We start from the raw sequence: 19353 nt of genomic DNA, 5'->3' as shown, positions 1-19353 counted from the left end.
GCTGCTGCAATTGTAACTTTGAATTTTTAAGGATAGTATAGCCAGACATGTTTATTGTATCAGAACTGATTGAAAAGTGCAAGAGTACAGTAGCAAGTATACATTATGAAGGAATCATGCCTGCCAAAAGTTATATGACTATATTCATCAGGACTGAAAAATTCATCAGGACTGAAATAAAGAACAGATTGTGCAAAGTAGGGTTTCAAACTGATAAAAAAAAGATATATTTTTCAAAAGAACACATTGCATATTATACTTCCTCCTTTTCAAATTCAGCATCTTGGAAATGAGATATTATCAATATTCCATTGTACTTTATTTGTTTTTGGAATAAGAAGACATTTGAATTTGTTCTGTTTGTTTGTAGTTTCTATATAAATTGTGGAAAGTTTTATTAAGTAATTAAACTATTCTTTCTGCAGGTTACATGCTGGCTCTTAGTGGCACAGTGGATAACTTTTCCGACTCTGGTCACAGTGAAATTTCTTCCCGATCTAGCATTGTCAGCAATTCTTCTTTTGACTCCATGTCAGGGTCTCTACAAGATGAAAGAAGACAGAGGCACTCAGTCAGCATTGTCGAGACTAATCTTGGAGTGGGCAGAATAGAAAGAAGAGCCACGGTTGAACCAGATCAGTACAGTTTAGGGTACGATGTTCATGTTTTATATTTATTTAAGACTTCTATGTGATGTTTATTTATTTACTCTGCTCCTTGAATCAGGTTTTGAATACATAAGTTGCTATAAAACTTCAACAATTTTGCCTCTTGATGACTTAGAAACTATAAAAAATATAAGACTAAACCTGTAGGATCTATAAGATTAAATCTATAAGATCTGTAATATAGATCAATTGTCAGGTATAAACAACCAGACCCATACATGTGAGAGTTCAAACTTGCTACTTTATTGCTCACAGGAATCAGTTTTTGTCTAGAAAAGATTAGATAAGGCTCATAGGTATGGGGGTTTGTCAGACCTTGCCCTCTTGTGTTTACTTAACAAGTCCAGACTAATTCCACCCTTGAGTCCTCCTCTCTGCTGCACTTTTAGATTCAATATCTAAAAGATTTTCCAAAGCAGATCAGCACATAAATAATAGAGAGGTCATTTGGGCAATGGTTGAAGCAGCTTTGTCTTTTCCTGGGTCATAAAAACTAAAAACTGTGTGTGTGTGTGTGTGTGTACTAATGCATCTATTTCTCTGTCTATCACCATACTACATATGTTTCTATGATCTGTTCTGTTGCTAGATTTGAATATATTCTTGTTTATTTATTTCATTTATATTCTTATTCTCTGAAAGGAAAAAAAATAGAAAAATACATGTTGAAAACCCAACCTTGTCTTACTTGAAATAGCACTGATTATGATAGATTTAGCTGCATGTATTTGAACATTACAGATAGTCTTCAACTTATGACCACAACTGAGCCCAACATTTCCCTTGCTGATCAAGGCAACTGTTCAGTGAATTTTGCCCCATTTTATGACCATTTTTGCCAGGATGGTTAAGCGAATCAGTTCAGTTGTTAAGTGAATCATGCGGTCATTAAGTAAATCTGGCTTGCCCCATTGACTTTGCTTATTGGAAGCCATCTGGCAAGGTTACAAATGGTACTCACAAGACCCTAGGCCAATGTAACTGTCATAAATACATCCCAATTGCCAAGTGTCCAAATTTTGATCATGTGTCCATGGGAATGCTGCAGTGGTTGTAAGGGTGAAAAGTCAACTTTTTCAGTACTTATAACTCTGAATGGTCACTAAATGAATAGTTGTGAGAAGACTACCTGTATATGTAATGATTAAAATGCTTTGTATAATTTGTATAATTTTTAATGTATTCAAGGGAACAAAAAGTATACAATTTGTCTTCTACTGTACCAGTTTCTATTGGCTACATCCAGTAGTGGGATTCAAATATGTGAACAACCAATTTTCTATGTGGATGCCACTTCCAGAAGTCCATTCTGGGCCTGGGCAACAAAAAATTAGCTACCGGTTCTGCTAAAGTGGTGTGAAACAGCTGAATCCCACCACTGGTTACATCATTGTGTTACGTTATAGTGACTAATGATTTCGTTGCTATGCATTTTTAGCTCCTATGCAGAAAACAGAGGGTTCTATGCTGCAGCAACCATGCTTTCTTCTCCCAGTACGGAGGAACTATCACAGGATCAGGGTGATCGAGCGTCACTTGATGCAGCAGATAGTGGACGAGGCAGTTGGACTTCTTGCTCAAGTGGTTCCCATGACAACATACAGACAATTCAACATCAGCGAAGTTGGGAAACTCTGCCTTTTGGACATGTTCATTTCGATAATTCAGGCGATGGGGCAGGATTGTGGGCCTCAGGCAGTCACATGGACCCATTGATGTTCTCCGATCATGGCACAAAGTATGGCAGGCAGAGTCAAGGTAGGGAGGGCCTTGATCAAGCACAGTCCAGAGCAAGCTGGGCATCCTCCACAGGATACTGGGGAGAGGACTCTGAAGGTGATACAGGTACCATAAAACGGAGGGGTGGGAAAGATGTATCAATTGAAGCTGAATCCAGTAGCATAACATCCATAACAACAGAGGATTCAAAGCCGGTTCCTATGCCAGCTCATATAACTATGCCAACAAGTAATACAAAGGGTCTTATTGGTAAGTTTAATTTTGTTTTCCACAAACTATCCTACATATTTGTTGTTAGTTTATTTTATAGATATTTTTCTTTAGCCTTTTAAAAATGTAACAAGAGGTTAACCTTTATCTCATATTTTCTTTTTTCCATGAAACCATTTGCACTGTGAAAAGTAATGCTTTCTGATGCAGATACTGGTTTTGTCATTGTCGTCATAATCATCATCATGTTACTAAAGCCGAATCTTTAAAATCATTTGCACAAAGCAGTACGCACATGTAAAGATTATTTGAATAAACATAAGAGTTATGGAAAAGATGAATTTCCTATGCACAGTTGCTGCTTCCCCACCCAGCCCATGCTCTAGCCCAGTGGTTCTTAACCTGGGCGATATTGCCCCCCAGGGGGCGATTTTATTTTTTAGGGGGGCGATGGAATGAAAAGGGGTGACACGGGGGCAAAGGAATGAAAAGGGGTGAGATGGGGGCGATGGAGCGAGATGATTTGGGGACACTTTTGAGACTTTTTCGTACAGTGAATCGCTGTATATCTGTCGTACAAAAACATCAGATCACTCGCTGTTAGTGGATTGAATTGTGTTTTCAAATGTTCCTCCAGCTAGCTTCAGTACAGAACGCCGTACATATGTGAATATGCATCGCTTATCTTCATGCGCGTTGCACAGTAGCCTCTACCCATACAGTGGCACGCCATTGGCCAGAATATTTATTTATTTATTTATTTATTTATTTATTTATTTATTTATTTATTTATTTATTTATGAGACTTATATACCACTTTAAGTGCAAGCACTCTCTAAGCGTTGTACACCAGTAAGCAATGTATATATATATTTACATTGCCCCCAACAATCTGGGTCCTCATTTTACCTACCCCGGAAGGATGGAAGGCTGAGTCAACCTTGAGCCGGTGAGATTTGAACTGCTGACCTGCTGAACACAGTCAGCTAAAGTGGCCTGCAGTACTGCACTCTAACTGCTGTGCCACCTCGGGAGATATGGGAAAAAGACTGGAAATAAATTATTTGCATCGATATGTCCTGATGACAATTTGAAAGAAAACAAAACAAGTGTTTGCATAAATTGAAGAATTATTTCCTGTGTTGTGATTGAGAGGTTATGTTGGGGGAGGGGGGCGATGACAACTTCCTCATTGGCTCAAGGGGGCGATTCGTTCAAAAAGGTTAAGAACCACTGCTCTAGCCTATAGCTTCTACCTAAGCTCACCTTCACCATCAGTTTCCCCCAACTCTAAAAGCAATTCTGGTTGAGTATTACAGCAATTGAAGTCCAAAACTTCTGGAAATTAATGTAGAATGCTGTCATGAAGGACTCAAAGCAATAACTGATCATATACCTTAGCATCATAATGGTTTAGTAATTACACAGCATCCAAAGTTGTCGTAGTGACCCATTTAAATCAAATTTATTTGAGAACAGGAAGTATTACTCTCATTCTGAGTAGACTGACAATTTCACTTGACTATGTGGACATACAATTAAACCAGATCAGCATTTGGCTGACTGGAATATTTGGAATTTGGAAACCATGTTGATGTTCTCATAAAATGACTGATGGAGGGGGGGGAGAACGGGACTTACCTTTTAACAAAATAGTGAGTTACTAAGCACCACAATGTTTCCTTGTAAATTTTGTCCTTTTTCTAACAATTGAGCTCATTTGCAAATGAAGCACTGGCCCATCAGTTTATTGTCTAAGAAAGGTTATGGGTCTTAGAAACAGAAATGATGCTAGAAGTCCTTTGCAATATGGCAGTTTCCCCCACCTATACACACACATTTTTTTTTAATGCTAAAAAAATTGGGGAGTTTGGAATGTGCCAAAGCAGAACCTACAATGAGGTCCGATAATTGCATTGCTAATTTTGTCTGAATTGATTGATTTCCCCCTCCTCACAAAAGGACTTAGGTTGTCTTTTTGCTTATCCAGATACTAATTAAATTTGCATTCTATGCCAATTCAAATATTTATCACATTTACTTTGTGCATTTGAAGAAATTGTTTTTGGAAAAAAACCACTTCAGATGTTTAGTGAATTGAAAAATAAAAACAATAATTTTACTGGAAGAGTGCTTCAAATTATACACTTCATTTGTTTTAATATTATTAACTTGATTTTACTGATTTTACTGAACTATGCTGAAAAATGTAGGCAAAACATGAATCTTGTTATAATGAGGAAACTATATAAACATTTAAAACCATTTACTTTGCAAATTGGTTTAGTATTATTTGACTTTTTTGCTAAACAATTAAACTCTAAGGATACATTATACTGTATTACATAGAGTCCTTCTAGTAGCTATATTTTTATAGTACTAAAGTCATAAGACATCTTTTCCAGAGGTCACCATTCCTTTGTGAATTCCCTTTATGAGTGCTTTCTAAAATGGTTTTAAATCTTCACTTCTGGTCAGTTGCTATTTTGTCTTTTCTGTAGCTTTGTTAAAGTGTTTCTATTTGTGACTTATAAATAAGACATACACATTAAAATGTCTACACCTGCAAAATTAAGTCAAATTAAACAGTTTTGTATGATATTTGTTTGATAGAAAAGTTTTAAGCCCATGATGAACTCCCCATTAGAATCAATAAAATTGAAAACATAACTGCCTTTTGACTGGCTCATGTAAACATCATATCACATTTTGAAAATCATAAAAAGGTTAGGGCATTAGAGGAGATGGTGCAAATCCACAAAAGACTGACTTTTAGTGGCTTTTTAAATGCTTTGTCGTTATGATGCATATGATGGTTTGCAAGACATTGCACATAACCTAATTCAGAGTCAATATCAGTATGTATTATGAATTAAACAAATATTTGTAAATTATTGCTAATAGTGTATTATTTTACTGCAGCTCGAAAAGAGGGTCGCTATCGTGAACCACCACCAACCCCTCCGGGTTATGTAGGAATACCTATTGACTTTGGAGAAGGAATTTCTCATCCAGTCCGAAAACCTCCAGATTACAACGTAGCACTTCAGAGGTCTAGGATGGTGGCACGGTCTAATGAAGCCCCTGGGACTTCAGCTTCACCTTCACAGCAGCAATCACAGGGTCATTCCTCTATCAGGCCTGTTAACAAACCTCAGTGGCATAAACCAAACGAGTCAGACCCACATCTTGGTCATTATCAATCTCAAGGGTTTTCCACAGAGGAGGATGGTAAACATCTTATCACATTTTGAAAATCATAAAAGGATAATTTCGCAAAGGGCATTAGAAGGGATGGTGCAAATCTATAAAAAAAAAAAATGACTCAGGCTCTGACATTAAAACTTCTCAGTTTGTTGCCTGAATATGTTTATGAAGGAAAAGATCATAGGACATTAACTGTTTGGCAGATATGCTAGGTTTCTCCCAAGCCTTTGTGAAAGGCTGAAAGCTCATACCACATGCTCATAATTGTTTAAATGAAATAATTTTTTGTTGAAAAAGAGCTTCTCTGAACAGAATGTTGAAAACATTTTTAAATACATTGTTTTGTATACAAAACAATGCTGAAGAAACTGTGGCCTTGATGTTGCTCCACAATACTAGCTGAATATGATCAAATTCCAGTAAAGTCCCTCAGGCCAGTTATAAAGGTGTACTTCAGTGTAATATATAATTCAGGATTATAAATAAATGGAACCAAATTCAAGAATACCAAATATATGCCAGTTTGATGTAGCAGTTAAAGGCTGTGGGCTAGAGACCATGAGTTCTAGTCCTAAGGCCAGCAGGGAGAGTTTGGGCCAGACACTCTGTTTTAGCACTAGGAAGAAGGCAATGGCAAGCCACTTCTGAAAAATGCATGTATTCACTAGAAGACCAGAAGTTTTAAGTATCTTTATCTTTATTTCCCTTCTGTCATGTTGTATTTGCAGAAGATGAGCAAGTCTCTGCTGTCTAAGAATTGGAGCTTTCGGGATTACAAGTAAGCCAACTTTAAGGAGAGCACAAGATGACATCCCTAATATAGGAGCCTTGGAACATTAATTAAAGGATGGTGGACCTGTGCCTCCTTCCCTGCCTTAAAGCAGCATGGGCTTCTTCTCCCCTTCTTCCCCCCACCCTTCTCCCTTTGCATGTGAAATACTGTGAAGAAATTGCCCTGGCACTTTTCAAACTGTGTTGCTTGAAATGCGCAGTGCAGCATCCTCTCAGCTATCACTGTTGCTGTCTACCACATCACACAGTATCATTCCAAAATCAACTCGTAACTCTGACTGCACTCTCCCATGCCTGGAAGCATTTTAAATTCTTTTTCCTATCTTAATCCTGATCCTAGCACTTCACTTGATTGTGATGAAGAGATCAACTAGTGGACAAATATATTTGGCCTTTATTAAGAAAGAAATGTATTGAAATCCTTCAAGTACACAGTGCTTGTTTCTTGTTTACAATGCCTTTGTTGCTACTCTCTCTATATATTGTATTTGGAGAGGGATAAAAGGTTACACCTGCATTAACTACAGTATTATTTTGTATTATTTAAGAAAGTTTGCTAGCCTGGACTACTTTAAAAAAAAAAAAAGTGATGATGTGGTTAACTAAAAGTGGCTTGGTTTATAGGAAGGATTCAGCCTTTCAAGCTTTGTTTTTAGTGTTCCACTCAAAGCACAGTTGATTAATTTCAGAATTTCTGGTTTTGTTGCTTTGTATCTCTAATGATGTGGTTCTATTGACTCTTGCAAATAATCTGTGAAGAAAGTTAGTGTCCTTTTCCTGTGCCTTAAGGAATACAGGATGGTAAGTAAAAATATTTGTCTTCAATTGTCAAATGGCAATATCTTCTTTTGCTTAAAATACTTACATGATTTTTCCATCCTCCTCCTTGTACTAAGTAATGGGATTTTGTCACACAAATAATCAGGGTAATGTATTAAGGCAATTCAGCACACACTGCAACCAGTGCCAATCTCAAACTGTGTTGCTATTGGCTTGGCATTAGAAAATAGTGAACCTTTTGAAGAAAGTAGGTGTCACTCAGCAAGCTTTTCCAGTGAACAATTATTCATAATTGTCTTTTACAGAACATTGCATATATAGAGGAGGCCAGTGGGTATCAATCACCTGCTTACAGCTGCTATGAACCCTTTAGTGTTGGAAATGAAAATCCACCCCCTTTCTATTTTCTGTTGTTATTTTGGTTTTGCACAGACTCCAGAAAAGTGAAGGCTGCCAATCCGAGTAGTACTCAAATGTGAGGAACTGCTGTTCTTGGATTTTTTTTTCATTAAATTCAGCTGATCATATTGATCAGTAGATAAAAGTAAATAGTATCAACTTATAAAGATCAATTTACAGTGGTTTTTCACTGTATTGAACAATGTCAGTGCTTTATTTAATCGCTTTCTTCTATAATCATAGCTCTTCTCTATTTGCTTATATATCACCTTGTCAATTATGCATTTGTAATTTTACATGTAATATGCATTTGCCAGTTTCATTATATAGGCTATGGACCTCATGTGCATATAGCAAAACAGAACAAACCTAGCTGTCTCACAAGTTGCACAAATGTTATATAGGAATTAAGTAATTGTAGACCATAGGACTGCTAATCTCAATTCACTCTGTGATGTCAAGTGCAGAATGTACGACTTACTGGTGATTTCCTCATACTTTTGATACTACTTGTACCTGTATGTCTTTTAGAAAGACATTGGTGGAGTCTGTATCCCTTTTGTATTTTTAATACAATAATTGTACATATTGGTTATATATTTTTGTTGAAAATGGTAGAAATGTACTATGTTTATGCTTCTATCCAGTTTGTATGAAGCTGGAATATAAATAAATATAATGTTAATGATGTCTCATTTGTTTTGTGCTCATTTGCTTGGGGAGACAGCTAGTTATGTGCAATATTCATATGTGGGGGAGAACCATACATATAATTTTAGTTGCAGAAATTATTTGAGGAACTTTTAAGACATAAATCAAGATCCAGTAGCAGTAATATTATGGTAAAAATCATGCATGGATTGTTATGCAAAATATACAGCAAGATATAAAATATCATTTTAAGTTGGTTGATCAGTTCCTGTTTCAACCAACAGATCAACATTCTGTACATCTGAAAAAGGAAGAACAGACCCTGCACTTGCAGGAAGAATGCTAGGAAGAAAAAAATATATTTTAACCCAACTTATTTTATGAAATATTTTATGCACAAGATAAATTGCTAACTTCTATAGAAATTTATTTTACATTATGAGACTAGGTTCTATGAAATACTAATTATGAAGAGTCAAGAATTTTAGGAGATTTAAACATACAATTTGTTTTATTGTAGCATAATCTACATCTTATTGCTGTCTCTGTTCCCTGAAATCAACATCTGGATTTATTAGTGTTGTTGCTCTGTGTGTGGTCCTGCACTGTATAAACTTAAGCAGTAATTAAGTATATCCTTGTTTTATAACAAAGCAACTATGAAACAAATTTAACTCCAGTAATAAATAGTCATGTATTTTTTTATTAAAGATTGAGTTGATAGCTTTTGAAACACATTTTAACATTGAATATGCAAAAAACAAATCTCTCCCCAATATACTATAAAAATCACTTTCTGATACAAATAATATGCTACATTATTTTCTCTGTTGTGAAATGTTAGACATGGATAATTTCATTTCGATAAGGGTTACACACAGCAATATTATATAAAAGGTGTACAGAGATGAAAGTGACAAACAAATGATGCTATAATTGTTGAATAATACATTGAGCATGAGGAGATTACATTTAAATCTTTTACAAATATGCTTGAGAGTGTTAAAAAGTTTCACAATCTCTATGGAGATTCTCAGTCATCCAGGTCAGGTTTGTCCCAAAGGTTCTTTTTTAAGAGGCAACTGGACTTTGTTTTTCCTACAAAGCCCTAAAAAGAAACTCCAGTTGCCTTTTGAAAAAGCACTTTTGGGTTTCACACAGTACTTAAGTATAAATCTCCAAAAAGAAGAAAATGTCTTCTTCAGATGATAATAGCATAATGTCAAATGAATAAATGCTGTTCCTGCATATACTGTATTTATCCAAGAAAAGACCCAGAATTTATGATAATCCTCAAAAACAAGACAAAACAAGGAAAAACACATTTCATCAGAAATAGTCAAAATTTAAAGTCAGCAAAGACAAGTTCATCCATTCTTAAATCCAGTTGGTGAGGTAATGTTCCAGGGCACCCATGCTTTCATAGTTGCTGAAATGACCCTTCATGTGAACAGGACTAAATTCTGTGGTCTTTGTGTTTGGAAAGTGATAATCTACAACGGGGGCAGCAGTAGGAAAGTGCCTGACTTGTGAGTAAAGAAACACTATAACAGCCATAGGTTCAAGGATCAGCCATAAATCCTTTTTCAGCAAAACTATAACTTTGAACAGTTGCTGAACAAGCAGTAAATGAGGACTATCTGTACAGATAACATCCACCCATTTTTAAAAGTAAGAAATGTTCCATGAGTTACTTGAAGTCCAAATTCATCTTTTCTCCTTTTGATCATTTTTATAACTGCAGTCTTAAACTTTGTACATCCCTCAACCTAATTCTAAAAATATTTTGACATTAATATTTTCTTAATGTGTAAGAAAATGAAAAGAAAATCAAGTTTCAAATACAAGAATGATGTTAAAAAAGTATAGACTGCTTTAGTCTATTCTTTTTACAACATACAGCTTTAGCCTTGTCCAACGTACGTTCATACCTATTACTTGCACAACTTCTTTTGGCATCCCAGAATTTTATTTCCTCTGAGATAATGCAAAGTATCGTATTCTGCTTTTTTACTAAAGGATCAAGACAGCTGTATGTGCTTTGCAGAAAGTATTTTATAAGATGCCCTTAGTAGTTTTCACAGGAAATGGGCCAAACCACCCTGTAACAAGTGTTCAGTTTCAAAATGATTTCAATATTTTGCAGATGATTCAGGTCCAATCCAGGATCTCTTACATTATAGAAAATTGCTAGCTATCAGTCAAAACCATGCTTGATAGTTTAGCCAAGTGTTCTAATTACTGCAAGGCAACTTTATGAGTTTCTATTGTTAGGTCTAAAAAAAGTTGCCTTTCACCATTTTTGTCCCTCTGCTATAGCATTCCCCATATCTATATATCTGACAGAATGCCCCACATACTTTTCTGATACCAATGGATTCTTTTCTTATTAGCTGCTTTCCTATTAGCAAAATCAAAATAAAAAATATTTAAAATATGGTGAAAAAAGTCATTAAAATAATCTTTAACTTAACTTTTTAAAATGTAGGAGACTGAACTTGTCAACAATTGATGCAAAACTGGAACCTCCCCCTGTATTTAGTATCTTTAATCTCCTCCAGATATTTCTAAATCAATCACTTTGCTTAAAGAAGTAAATGATCTATGTTGGCAAAGCTGTCCATGCTGTTCAAAGGTGGGCAGTCCAAGGTGAAATCATTCACAAAATTCTATATAGCACAGTAGAGTGTCTTCACTATAATAGTCCATAGTCTTTTTGCCATCTTGGCTTTTGCACCAATTTGTCTTATGTACCAGTTGTGTCCATTCCTAAATTGGGAGACCTTGCTCATGGAAACTTATACCTCAGTGTGGATCCCCATAACTTACTCTACATGGGGCTGCCTTTGAAAAATACTTGGAAGCTGCAATTGGCCATGAATGCACAGATGTGGGCAGGTTTTGAGTATTTCTCATTATACCCATAATGTACCACTCTCCCACGAGTTGCTCTGGGTCCAAGTAAGTATCTAGCTGTGGTTCAAGCTGCTGGTTATCATCTACAAAGTGTTCCTAAATACTGTGGGAATCAAAATAATATGGAAAAAATAGTAATTGAAAATGGGAGTTAACTTATCTTGGTTAAGCAAGTGAATATATTGCAACTTATATATGAATTGCAAGAGTAGCTTTTGAATGGCCTTAGTAGCTGAGAAGATATTTAGTGTACCTTGATGACATACTTTCTACTGCAGAGATAGTCTCAATGTAGTACTACTGGCTTTAAATAATTAAGTTGGATTACTTTAATGTTTTATACATAAATACTAAGGCATTTCTTTTTTAAGGTACACAGAAAGGAAAAAAATAGTAAGCCAAGAAAATTCAAGACATAAGATGACAAAAAAAGGAAATCTAGCTAAAACTAGATTATATCAATGCTATTTATTAGTTGCTCCATATCTTTCTAACTTTAAATACTATTCTTGCTTCTGTGCTTTCATTATGTCCATATGCCACTTCATACATTATTGTTTTTCTGTATTTCAGGATCTTTTCAACTTCATTCCTTAATTTCTCAGCCATCCTCTTGCTGTCAGCCCATTTGTTCTTAGTATGTTTGGTTATATATGTCTGAATGTCTAGCTATTTATCCATCTATCTTATCTCCATTCTCTCTGCATGACCAAATTACCTCATTGTGTTTCTTTAATACCTGTCACTCATTTTGTATTCAGTCCACATTAATTCATCACCTATTCACATTTATCGATCTTTTACATGTTATATTACATACTTTTGTAGTATCCCATTAGTGCTATATTCCACTATATTTCTCCTTGTATAAGCATCATTTGATTCTTTATAACAAATTGGACAGAAGCACACTTCTATGCATAGCTGTTTTCTCTTTGGCAAATTTTTATCCCTCACAAACTATCTTTTCCCAATGTTTCACCTCTTTACATTTCTTCATGTATCCTCCCATGTTTAAAAAACATGCTACAAAGATATAAAAATTCAACTACATGTTCTTTTCAGCTCTTTTCATTCTCAATATATAAATTGCAACTCCACTGTCCATGTCAATCACAACTTTCATCTTTGATACCAACATCTCCAGATCCAATCTGCTATATTGTCTAGTGCTAACATTCACAAAAAAATATTCAGATGCTCAACCCATAACACAGCATAAAGAAGTATATCTTACCAACATATTTTTAATATCATCAAACCATTATTTTATTTTGTTGGGAAAACAATCTATTAAAGTTTTTCATTGGAACACATCCTATTCCTTCAGTAATTCTAGGTTGATTCAGTTGTTTTTAATTTTTTTTCAAGTTCATTTTTTAAACCTAGTATATACTCTGAGTTCTTCCCAAAAATGCTCTGTTCCATTTTCAGAGCCTCTGGTCAACCCTTTATCCTTTATTATGTTTTACAATCATTCATTATAAACAATTGGATAGACATATTTAAAAATGGTTTTTCTAAGATGATGTTCACCAATCTTAAAAAACAATCATTCATTCTTAGTTTTCTGAACGATCCATGGAAGTTTTCCATTTTCTCTTATCCATTCATTCATCCAAGCCCTTCACGCACAGAATGGAATTATTTGAGTGACCACCTCTTCACAATTTCATCTGCCCATTCTCGCCAGGTTCTCTCTCCTGGAGAGCTACATTTGGCAAGCTATAAGTGGCAGACCTCTGCTATGGCTTCTGCACTATGGAATCTTTTCTCCTCTGAAGTGAGGTCAGCTTCATCACTTTTGAATTTCTGGAGATCACTCAAGACCAGGTTATGCCAACAGGTCTGGGGTCTCCAGGGGACAGGTAAGCTAGTGAAGTGGCTCAGCTATTTTTAAAATCCTTTTATCATTGTTTGTTTTAGTCTGATTTTTATATGTTTTAATGTATTTATTAACTTTTATTTACTGTTTTTAGCTGTTTTGTAAGATAGACCGTTATATAAATTGGTTTAATAAATCAATAAATTTATATCACATGGAAGGGTATTATTTTCTCTCCTGAATTGCATTAATTCAGAATATTTTCCATAATTGATATTTTGTTCTTCTACTATCACTTATTACTCATTATATTCAAAATTACATTAAAGTAAAAGTAAAGGTTTTTCCTATCCAGTTGAGTCTGACTCTAGGGGGTGGTACTCATCTTCAGCAAGCATCTGAAAATACTTCAGATGACTATATGCCAAGGTGCACAGAACGCTGTTATGTTCCCACCAAAGTGGTACCTGTTTACCTACTCTAATTTGCATTTTTTTTTTTGAACTGTAGGTGGATATGAGCTGGGGCAAATAATGGAAACTCACCCCATCATGTGGTGCTTAGGTTGCGAACCTGGGCTGTCAGTTTTCCCACTGACAACCTCAGTGTCTTTGACTGCTGAGCCATATCGCCCTCTTATATTATACATTAGTCAAAGAAAACAAGCAACTATTACCAACCTATGGATTTCTACTTCCATATTCATCTCAACAACCTAGACAACACTACTACTTCTTATCAGAATGATAAGAATGTCACATATTATAGATACCGAGCACCTTCAACAAGTGCAGTTATTGAGGCGCTCTCTCTCCCTCCAGTATATGTATATATGTATACACACACACATACACTGTATATACAAACACACTGTGCACACACACACACAGTACACACACATACACACTGTAGAGGGAGAGAAAGCCTCAGTTATTTTATGTAATTTAATTTAGCTTTGAGTTTCCAGAAGAGAGGGAGAAAGTTAGAGAGAGAGATCTATTCTGGAAACTCAAAGCTGCTACCTATTTCTAATTAAGTAGTGCCATAATCAAAACCCAGAGAGTTTGTTTTTTTTAATAAAATAAAATGGGTAGATAAGTGGAGTAGGTAGCTAGACAGATTTTTAAATATAAATCTGTATTTTAGTTGATTTCTCCATATATATATATATATATATATATATATATATATATATATATATATATATATATATATATATATATATATATATATACAGGAAGTTTTTTCAGACAGATGTCTAATTGATTACACCTTGACATTTTTTTTTAACTGCTGTACTGCAGTTTTACTTTTTACAATCTCTTTTGCCTTGCAGCCCCCAACTAATTGTAATCAATTAGACACGACCACAAACCAGAAGCCAGACCACAGCTGCATCATTAGCCACTTTAAACCCCTCCAATCCATACATGAAGCAAACTGACACCCTCCATGAAAAGCAGGCACGACCACGAACGCGAAGCCAAAAAATAGCAAGGCAGCCCAAAATCTTAAACCCCTCTGCAACTCAGACTAACCTGAGCACAACCAAACAGAACACTCCCCCAGCCAATCAGAGCACAGCCAACCCCCCAGCCAATCAGAGCACAGCCAACCCCCCCAGCCAATCAGAGCACAGCCACGCCCCTAACCAATCAGAACACACCTCCACCCAATCAGAACACAGCCAAGCTCCCACCCAATCAGTTTATACCCCCACTGGCAGTTAAAAGGAAGAAACAGCTAAGACCACCCATTGCTCCTTGAAGCACGAAGCTGAAAACACCAGCCTGAAGATGACGAATGGGACTTCGTCGAAACGTCGCCAAGACACTTCCAATTTTACGCGGGAGAAAACCCGAACAACCAAAGACCTACATACAAACACCCGCGAAAACCTCAGAAAACACACACACACAAACACATATGTTAAATCACTGCCTAGTATGTAAATTGCCCAGGTTCGAATCCCATAAAGGGTGTGGCTAACTGAAGAGAGCAGAATGAGCTCGAAATGGCCATATTAGTCTCCCAATTTAATTCTTTAACTCTTTGCCAGAAAAAGAAATTTGGATTTGTAAATGTTTCGCAGTTGGGGGGCTGCAAGGCAAAAGAGATTGTAAAAAGTATAACTGCAGTATAGCAGTTAAAAATGTCAAGGTGTAATCAATCAGACCAGTCTCTCTGAAAAACTTCCTGTATGTATGTGTGTGTGTGTGTGTGTGTGTGTGTGTGTGTGTGTGTGTGATTATTGTGCTCAATTTTGGGACCCCCTATCCTTAGATCTAGGTGCTATATGTATCATGAATGAATCAATCAATGTGCAACTTCAAGTGACTCATAATAATTGAAAGAGTCACCTATTCATTATAGGAGAACAGAAGGAGAATGTAGGCTGTCTGTGCACACCTATTGCACCTAAATATTCATCATGGAAATGTTGAACAGTCTCCATGGCAATCAGCTTTTGGTAGCAATGACGTAGAACATGGCATAAAGCCACAGGGACGTTGCTTTCTAAAATGTGCACATCTTAATCTTCTGTGAGATGCTAGATGCAAACCATTCTGTCACATATTCTCTATACACACACACAAACACACACACAGAAACACACACAAAGAAGTGAGGTAATATAAATTACATACTGGAATGTTTTTTTTATAATCTAATCAAATGAAGCATTGAAATCTTATTTTGTACTGCATATGTTTGTTGCTGCTGATAAATAGGCATAAATAGCAATAAAATATTTCACCTCTATTTAGCTTGTAAGAAATTATAAACACTGGCATAGTAGCAGAGTAGTAGAGTAATAGCAAGTAGAAATGCAATCACTCTGAATATTAATAGTGGATTGTTTGCCTAATAAAAGGTTACAGTATCTTTTTTTCAAAAAGCTTTATGTTTCATCTTTAGGTGAACTGGCCATATGCAGATTCGGTGTTCAGATTTTTTTAGCCACAGCAGATACTATTGAATTGCAGTTCCCTTTAACCTGGTTATTATGGTCTGTGCTATGGAATTATAGAAGTTACAGTTCAACATCTGGAAGGCCACATATTGCTGACCCCCAAGGCTAATATAGAAGGTTATCATATGTAAACTGGTTTTTCTCCAGCATGATGAATGTAGAATCCACTGGTGGGTAATCTCAGCCTTCCTGCTTAGATGAGACTAAGTCAGAACTTTAGCCACGCCTCCCTCTGGGAGTGTCCTCCAGTTATTGATTTAGTCTCAGCTCAGTAGGACGCAACTCTTTTGGCTCCTCAGTTAGACTATGTTAATTGGTTTGATTGATTCACTCATTGCATTTTATTTTATTCAAAAGTCTCTACACAGATTTGACTTATTCTTTATTGAAATTTGGACTCAGATTGGTTATTTGATTGTAATATTGTTCAGGCCTTTTTGGGCTTCAACGAGCCTAACAGGCTCCTGTGGAGCAGGATACAGGCCGATTTAAAGGGTTTTTTTTAGCTCCGATCGAGCTGATCAGCAGGAGCGTGGATCAGCAGAACAGATGGCTTGCGGCGAATAGGAGATCCTCGGAGCTCGGGCAGACCGGAGGGCTTCCCTTTCCAACTGTTGTCGACGCCACGAGGTTCTCTTTGGAAGCAGGCGAATTCAGATTGCAGCGGAGGCTGTGCGACTTAACAGCAAGTGCATTTAAAGAATGGGGGAGAGGGCTTGATTTACATTGAGAGATCCCTTAGAGCCTTTTCCTTTCCAGGGGGCCTTGTAGTCTCCTTTTCCTCCAGTTCCCGGCAATGTCACCATTTTTAGGAGGGACTGAACAGGCGCGGCTGCCATTTTGACTGCGTGCTTAGGGCACGGCCGCCATTTTGGGCACCTCTTCAGGCACGGATGCCATTTTGTAGGGACCTTGTGTTCCTCTGAGCAATATTGGGCCTGCTTTATTAGTTGCTTTGGCCTGCTGTGTCAGGCCTTTACTGGGGGGAAGCATTTTAATGCTCTTTCACGACAACTCTGTGCATTATCAAGATAATCACATGAGTGATCGCCTTTTTGCAATTGCATTATTGTTCTAACTACTCATTGAAGTTTAGGTCCAAGGGGACCATTTTCAAGGTGCATATCTTTCATTACTTGTGTGAATTCAGCGAAGGGGAATTTATTTAGAATCCACCTGTTCCATTTAGTTTGTGATGCTGTGTCAGAAGGCCTAGACAGGCAGTTCTAGTGAACTGTCTGGCTATTTGCCATTGTTGTTGTTCAGAGCGCGGGTCGTTTTTCCTCTCTGACAACCAGATCTGCGTGTTTGGGTTCCCCCCATTTCTGGGTATCTCCTACCCAGAATATACAGACTGCAATGGCAGACAGTGCCTCACCCCAGGCATCACAAGGCTCCAATGTTCCCCCCACACAAATAAAGCACAGATCAGCTGATTTGGAAGCGGGGGAAAGAAAAAGGCCAAGACAAAACACATATCCACCAAAGAGCCATCCAAGGCAGCTGAGCGAGAAGCCTCAAGGAGACATCAGGCGCTGGAGAGGGAATTCTCCAAAGCCCAAAGGCTCATGTCCAGTGAAGTTGAAGTGGTTCCCCCCATTCCATTGGACTGTTCTCCATTTGAGCCTCCATATGTGCCTTCCCATGATGCCCCTAGGGCATGGTCTCCTCAGGGGGAAACTGAACAGGTTGGTCCCCCTCGCTCCTCATCTACACAACAGGGTCCTGAAGTCACCTATGCCCAAACTGCAGCTGGAGTTAGCTCTATGGACTAACAGGATATGTGGTCAGATCAGTTTCAGGCATTCATGCACCATGCATTTACGCAATTTATGTCATCCTCTAAGAGTCAACGTCCCGTGCAACCGCCACCGCCTCCATCCATGCCTCCTTCTCAAATGGGATGTGCTACAGTCCCCAGTTCCGGTATCTTTGAAACTTCCAATTAGGCGAGGAGGGGTCAGTGGACCTGGAGATAGCCGACATGCCCATGTCAGAGGATGAGGAGGCAGCGCCTGAACAGACGCCAACCTCGGGTCTTTTTGATCCTTCTCTTTTCAGGTGTCTACTTATGAAGGCCTGTACTACGGCCAACCTCACTTCGGCACAGGAAGACAAACCTTCCACCTCCACTAGCCAAGAGTCTAATCCTCTGTTTGCAGAACAGGTTGTGGAGGAGAAGCAGAATCCTTGTCCGAATGTCTTTTGCACTACGGTGGAGAAACAGTGGTTATCTCTGGCCACTTTACCTTCTCCCAATAGTACAGAAAAGAAACTTTTCAATGTTTCTTCTTCATTTGCTTCCCTTTTAGAAGTGCCTTCTATGGACACTCCTCTAACTTCTTTATTTTTCACATATGCAATTCCAGGGGATATGGCTGAGGCTCTGAAGGCAGAGGACAAGAAGTTTGAGTTCTCCCTTCTCCAAGCTCACCAGGCCTTGACATGGGCGATTAAGGCTGCAACTTCATCTTCCTTTTTCACAAGGGCATCAATCATGTGGCTCCGCGAACTCCAGGCACTCGTCCCCCCTGACCAGGTTCGGACACATCAGACACTGGGGAAGTTAGTGGCAGCGTCAGAGTACATGGCAGACGCTTCTCTTCATTCGGCCAGGTATTCCGCTAGATCTATTGCAGCCACAGTTGCCTCTCATAGACTACTGTGGCTGAAACAGTGGCGGACCGACTTGAAGTCTAAGTGGCGTCTGTCGACAGCCATGTACAGTGGTACACATTTATTCGGTCCGGTCCTCGAACCGCACATAATTGAAGGCAAAGACAAACGTAAGATTCTGGCACACCCCTCCAAAAAGTCGGATAGGCGGCCCCACCAGGATTTTCACAGACAGACTTTCCGTCCCAGTGGTACATGGGAGTGGAGGCAGCCCTTTTGGACAGGGCAGTCCTGGGATTGGCCCAGAGGCTCGCGATCCTTTCCCGTCAGGCAGGATCGTCAACAGGACCACCAGAACACTGGAGCCAAGGACCAATACCAATCCAAACGTCCCCTCTGGGGCTCTGGGGGCTGTCTTTACAGGCAGTCCAAGTGATGCCAAGGAGAACTCTCCCATAGGCGGTCACTTGGCGCTGTTCAGTGACATTTGGGAGGTTACCACAATTGATTCTTGGGTCAGGGAGACCATAAGACACGATCTCGCTCTAGAGTTTTTCTCACCTCCTCCAGACAGT

General features: G+C 37.9%; 1 protein-coding gene across 6 annotated transcripts in view; it reads left to right on the top strand.

Annotated features, from left to right (window-relative positions):
- RAPGEF2 (Rap guanine nucleotide exchange factor 2) overlaps positions 1 to 8491 on the top strand; it is a 149487-nt gene extending 140996 nt beyond the window's left edge. For 5 of the 6 annotated variants that reach the window (XM_039339810.1, XM_039339811.1, XM_039339809.1 and 2 more), the window contains 4 exons: positions 426 to 651; positions 2107 to 2657; positions 5541 to 5849; positions 6554 to 8491. In XM_039339810.1, coding sequence (XP_039195744.1) covers positions 426 to 651; positions 2107 to 2657; positions 5541 to 5849; positions 6554 to 6579 — 1112 coding nt within the window. In that variant the 3' untranslated portion in view covers positions 6580 to 8491. The remainder of the gene's footprint in view (positions 1 to 425; positions 652 to 2106; positions 2658 to 5540; positions 5850 to 6553) is intronic. The other variant, XM_039339812.1, reaches the window with a different exon arrangement.
- Positions 8492 to 19353: the final 10862 nt, after the last annotated feature.

The sequence above is a fragment of the Crotalus tigris genome, unplaced genomic scaffold (genome assembly GCF_016545835.1).
Source record: "Crotalus tigris isolate CLP2741 ecotype Arizona unplaced genomic scaffold, ASM1654583v1 scf7180000017740.2609645, whole genome shotgun sequence".
In the NCBI taxonomy this organism is placed as follows: domain Eukaryota; kingdom Metazoa; phylum Chordata; class Lepidosauria; order Squamata; family Viperidae; genus Crotalus; species Crotalus tigris.
This window is presented reverse-complemented; position numbering and strand designations above follow the sequence as displayed.